This window comes from Heteronotia binoei, chromosome 21 (assembly GCF_032191835.1).
Source record: "Heteronotia binoei isolate CCM8104 ecotype False Entrance Well chromosome 21, APGP_CSIRO_Hbin_v1, whole genome shotgun sequence".
NCBI lineage: Eukaryota > Metazoa > Chordata > Lepidosauria > Squamata > Gekkonidae > Heteronotia > Heteronotia binoei.
In genome coordinates, this window is record NC_083243.1 from 169,866,439 (window position 1) to 169,872,180 (window position 5,742).

The following is a 5,742-nucleotide window of genomic DNA, read 5'->3' on the forward strand; positions in this document are numbered from 1 at the left end:
AACTCGTGGGCATTCAATGAAATTGCTGAGCAGTAAGGTTAGAACGGATAAAAGGAAGTACTTCACCCAAAGGGTGATTAACATGTGGAATTCACTGCTACAGGAGGTGGCGGCGGCTACAAGCATAGCCAGCTTCAAGAGGGGTTTGGATAAAAATATGGAGCAGAGGTCCATCAGTGGCTATTAGCCACAGCATATTATTGGAACTGTCTGGGGCAGTGATGCTCTGTATTCTTGGTGCTTGTGGGGGGGGGCAAAGTGAAAAGGCTTCTAGCCCCACTTATGAACCTCCTTTCTTTTTTGGCCACTGTGTGACACAGTGTTGGACTGGATGGGCCATGGCTTCTCTTATGTTCTTATGAAATATTTAAAAACAACAACCAGAAGTTAGTTAAATGTTTTGCTGATGCCAAGTGGAACTCATAGGTCCCCTTTCAATAATGTCTGGTTTTTAGAGTTTCAGTTGGATGGCTTTTACGTTTTGTTCCTTCTTCCTAGAATGCAATGGGTTAAATGTGGGCTGTTCTGCTATTATATAAATATGAGAGCCAGTGTAGTCTGGTAGTTAGAGATTCAAGCTAGGGCCTGGAAGTCCCAGATTCAAATCCCCACTCTGCCATGGAAGTTTGCTGGGTGGCCTTGGGCCAATCACTCTCTCTCTGTCTTCTCAGGGCACTTTTGAGGATAAAATGGAGAAGAGTCTCCACTGGGGAGAAAAACAGATTTCGCACTAGACTTTTAATCCTGGATTAGCCCTGTCCCCAAGATGACACTCTACACTAAAATCATAGAGCCATAGAGTTGGTTTCTCTGTTTCTCTGAGTCTAGTGTAGAATGTTAGTTTGGGGGCAGTGTTAAATCAGGATTAGAGGTCTAGTGCAAAATTGGCCAACGGAGTAAATAAACAAACAGTCATAAAATGCCAATTAGTGGGAAAGGACTATCCTGTCAGGAAATCCACAGTTCAAGTCATGTGTTGATATGTTCTTTAAATTATATTAGATCATATTTTACTAAAACTGTCTTTCTTTACATTTAAATTACAGTCCTGAGCCATTGCAAACAAGAAGTACTTTTAAAAATACATAGACTTTGGGGGAAAAAATCTTCAGCACAAATGCACATACAGTTTCAGCAGCAATTATGTATGTGTTGAGATCCCTGTCAATACAGTAACGAGGGTCTTTCCTCTGTGCTTCAGACATTTGTTCTTGACTCTCTTGCAGGCTTTCTCCAAGGCTTTTCTTACATCTTTGTTCCTTAAAGTATAGATGATAGGATTCAGCATTGGTGTGATGATAGCATAGAAAACAGATACTACTTTGTCCATACCAGAAGACTGGTCTGAGCGTGGGCAGATATACATGAAGATGACTGTGCCATAGAAGATGATGACTACCACCAAGTGGCTAGCACATGTAGAAAAGGTCTTGTATCTTCCAGAAGCAGATGGGATCCGGCAGATGGTAGAAACTATCAAGCCATAAGAGGCCACAGTCAGGAAGAGGGACACAAGTACAACCACTGCAGAGACAAGGAAGACCATCACTTCAGCAATGAAGGTGTTGCTGGTTGCCAGCTTAATTAGGGGGCCTGTGTCACAAAAGAAATGATTGATATGGTTGCTGCTGTTGAAGGACAGCTGGGAGATGAAGGCTGTGGGCAAGAAGGGTGTCAGAAAGCCACTCACCCAAGAACCCAAGGCTAAATAAGCACAGGAACAGCTATCCATGAGTACAGGGTACTGCAGTGGATGGCAGATGGCTAGGTATCTGTCATAGGCCATTGTAGCCAGGAGAAAGAATTCTGTGGTTCCAAAGAAGAAGAAGAAATACATCTGGGTGATGCAAGTCCAGAAGGAGATAGCATGAGAGCCAGTAACAAAACTCCCCAGTAACTGAGGCACCGTGACTGAGACATAGCACATCTCTAGTAAGGAGAAATTGCTCAGAAAGAAGTACATGGGGGTGTGGAGACTCACATCCAGATTTGAGATTCCAATGATCAAGGCATTGCCAAAGAAGGTGAAGAGGTAGGCAGTCAAGAAAATTACAAATAAAAGGAACCGGAATTCCTGTAGTTCAGGGAAGCCCAACAGGATGAACTCGGGAACTGAGGTGTCATTCAGCATATTCTTGGCACTCATGTTCAGTCAGCATCAGAGACAGAGGAGGAATCAGAAGAAAGAAAATGTAAGGAATATAGGACAGAAAGACACCAGAGAAGAGAATTCACAGTTCTAATAATCACATCAAGGACATCCACATTCAGAGGCAGTAAACCTCTGAATACCAATACCAGGAGGCAACTCAGAAGAAGGCTTCAGCCTCTATGCCCTGTTGTTGGTCCTCTAGAGTAGCTGGTTGGCCATTGTGTGAGACAAGATGCTGTACCAGATGGATCACTGCTCTGATCCAGCAGGGCTGCTCTTATATTTTATTTTAATGCATTTTAAAAACAGAACTATTATTAGTGTTTTAAAGTGGGTTTGCTGTAAGAATAAGCAATAAAGCTCCTTTTCACAGTCATTTGTACATAATGACATCAACAGAAGCTGACTTTTCAGTGATTTTAGAGCATTGGACTGGTCTTGTGAATACCATGTCTAAATACATTTCATCATATTCTGGGAGAATCTTCACAGCTGGATCATTCCTAATGATTTCTAAAGTCACTAAGTAATGGTTATGCAAATTTGCTGCAAAATCGCAAGTCAATTCAACAGTTACAGCAAATATACTCCCATTTCTTATTGAGCGACTCAAATTATTCTTTCCATGATCCTGATACAGGATTTTAAGTCACTTGTTTCCACAGTTAAAAACATCCAGAGACTGAAGAAACAGAGTTATATGTGATGAATCAACAGAATGACAGCCTGTAAGCCAAATCTGAACATCCACACATTTCTAAAATAATATTTATGAGTTAAAGATCTCTAGAAAGGACACCTCAGTAAACTCCAACTGCCATAAAATTGTTTCTTATTAAGCCCACTAAGAACTGTACATTAGATATGTTTAACTGGGCATTGTTAGATTGGAACGTTTGGCTTTCCAGCCACAGAGTTACATGGGCAAGGGGGTAAAATTCATGATCACATTTTGTAATGATTACAAAGAAATGGAAAGGAGGTTGGAGAGTTAAAAATCCTAAGGATCCAATCTTATACGCAGTTATTTTGAATTAAATCTAGTGAATGAAGTGAGATTTACTTGTAAATTGGGCAGGATTAGGCTGAAAGAATACGGCACATTAAGAAAGTGATTTTACTCAGGAAAGTTGTGTAGGTAAGATATGAATTTTAACTGTAATTAGATTTGCAAATTATTTACCTTCCATGAAGTGCTGCCTTTTTCATGTCTGCTCTGCTGCAGTGAGGCAAGTTCTCCCCAAAAAGCATTACTCCTTTGATTTGGAAAGACACTACCATTCAGTCACAGCATCCCTGACAGCTCTTGGACTCTAGGCTGCTCAAGGAGAGAGGGTGAGGTGGTTACCAAATAAGAACAGTTCTAATCTTTCATTAGAATTACCGCTGAACACACCATTAATGTCTTCTGAAAAGGCCTGTATGGGTAATCTACTGATAAAATAGTTCGAAGCCTTATTAGCCCTGGAATGCAGTTTTCCAATAATGGCATGACATGCAAGACCAGAGGAGTTTGTAATACTTGGTACTGAAGGCTCTTCCATTATCCAGTATCCGCACATCACCATAGCTGAGATCCTTTAACTAGACATGTTGAATATTGAACTCAAGCCTTTATGCATGCAAACTATGTGTTCCAGGGCCAGTTCCCAGTTTTGGGGGGCCTTGGGCAGAGAATGCTCAGTCCGCCCGCCCCCCCATTCCCGCTACTTGTTCCCCATCTTTCCTACATACCTCCAAGCCTGCATGCTCTTTCCCCAGTGATGCTGAGTGGTGGTTGCAGCTGGAAGTTCCAATGCTATGGCCACCAGGAATGCTGCTGCTTTGTGCACCACTGGCATGCCCTTCCCCTGCAGCACTAGGCAACATATGTACCTAGAACCACATGCAGTAGAAGAGTGAGTGTGCAGACATCAGAGATGTGCTAGCAGGGAGTCAGCAGCAATGAGCCCTGCCAGAAGCCATGAGCCCTGGCAGTTGCCACGCTTCAAGGTATGCCGACATTGCCACTGACGTGCTTCATCACTGACCAGAATAGCAGCAACTACATTTCTTATGCCATGTACCCAACAGATTCTTGACAATTCTAGAAACAGGCTGATAACAATGCACATTGCCACAGGGGCCGAGGTCAGACGCACATAAACTGACGAGATGGGCATGGATGAAAGCCAGATGCATGTCGGATTTTATGCGGTTGTCCAAACATCGGCATCTGACAATGGTCGTTGGCTCGTTCATGCCCCGAACTGCCACGACTGAGATGCAGACTTTTTTGATAGTACATTAAATCCGGAATAAGAATGCTTCTGATGACTCCCACGCATACTTTCTATGTTTGAATGCTCCATTGTAGCCGACTTGTCGCAAGCGCACATCCGCTTCCTTGCGAGAGCCCACTCCAAATGATATCATTGCGCCAGCAATTGTTGACTCAGCCTTCCAACCTTCCGAGGTCGGTAAAATATGTACCCAGCTTGCTGGGGGGGGAAGTGTAATGACCGGGGAAGGCAATGGCAAACCACCCCGTAAAAGGTCTGCCGTGAAAACTTTGTGAAAGCAGCGTCACCCCAGAGTCGAAAATGACTGGTGCTTGCACAGGGGACCTTTCCTAAATGGGGGGGGGGGGGAGGCAGATCGCCCACCTTTGCCATCTCCCTGCCAGGCGGAGAGACAGCAAAGAGAATTGCCGTGCTCCCCCGCCCATTTAAACACCATGGCGGGGTGTTTAAATGGGGGAGGGAGGAAGATAACCCACCTTTGCTGTCTCCCCGCCAGGCGGAGAGACAGCAAAGAGAACTCCTGGGCTCCCCCTTCCTTTCCGGGTGTTTAAATGGGGGGGGGGACAGATCGCCCACCTTTTCTGGCACCGTTAAAAAAAAAAAGCCAAGCACGATATCCCACGTACTGCGCTTGTGCGAGTGTGGAATGCCATCTCAAAAAATGAGGTCCGGTTGAGACCTCTGATCAACCAACAACGGGACCAACGCTGCTTAGAACTGATGGATGGAGGGATGTCTGATCAGGAAATTCGTTGTAAAAAAGCTGCGGGGTATAATAGCTACAGGTTAGGGATGGATTTAATGGTGAGTGTGACCGTGGCCAGGGTTTGCTTCTTTTTAATGCAATGGATGCAGCTTACCTATTCTAAAAAGTAAACAAAGCTGTGATGGTTGCCTGTTTTTGCATCCTTTTCATGCCATTAAAATCTAGTTCTGTTATTCAAACTGTTGCCTATTCAAAATGTTCCCAAGTCAGTTTTTTTCATTTCGCTCATCAGACTTACTTCAAATGACTTATCCAGAACACACACAGGAAACATGTTCCATATGCTCCATGCACAAGTGATCTCTGCCCCACCACATTTTGCTTTGTTTTCCGGGTCAAAGAAGAAATCTGAATAGAGTGTGTAGAATTCTACACTGAAGAAAATCCAAATTTTACCATAAAATACAAATATAATAGTCTGCTGTTGAAGTAAGTTATACACTTATGCAGCTCTCAAGCTATTAAACTCTAAAGGAGGACCTCCATTCATTAAAAAACAGGACTGATACAGTATTTGATTAATACATTAAAATAATTTTGTT

General features: G+C 43.3%; 1 protein-coding gene across 1 annotated transcript; it reads right to left on the reverse strand.

Annotated features, from left to right (window-relative positions):
* Positions 1-1,141: 1,141 nt before the first annotated feature.
* Positions 1,142-2,131, reverse strand: LOC132589689 (olfactory receptor 11L1-like). Its single transcript, XM_060262420.1, has one exon. It carries the CDS (start codon positions 2,129-2,131, stop codon positions 1,142-1,144), a length of 990 nt encoding a protein of 329 aa, XP_060118403.1.
* Between the last annotated feature and the right edge of the window lie 3,611 nt (positions 2,132-5,742).

Bases quoted from the DNA above. Each gene is read 5' to 3' on its own strand.
- LOC132589689 (XM_060262420.1), bottom strand. From the start codon at position 2,131: ATGCTGAATGACACCTCAGTTCCCGAGTTCATCCTGTTGGGCTTCCCT.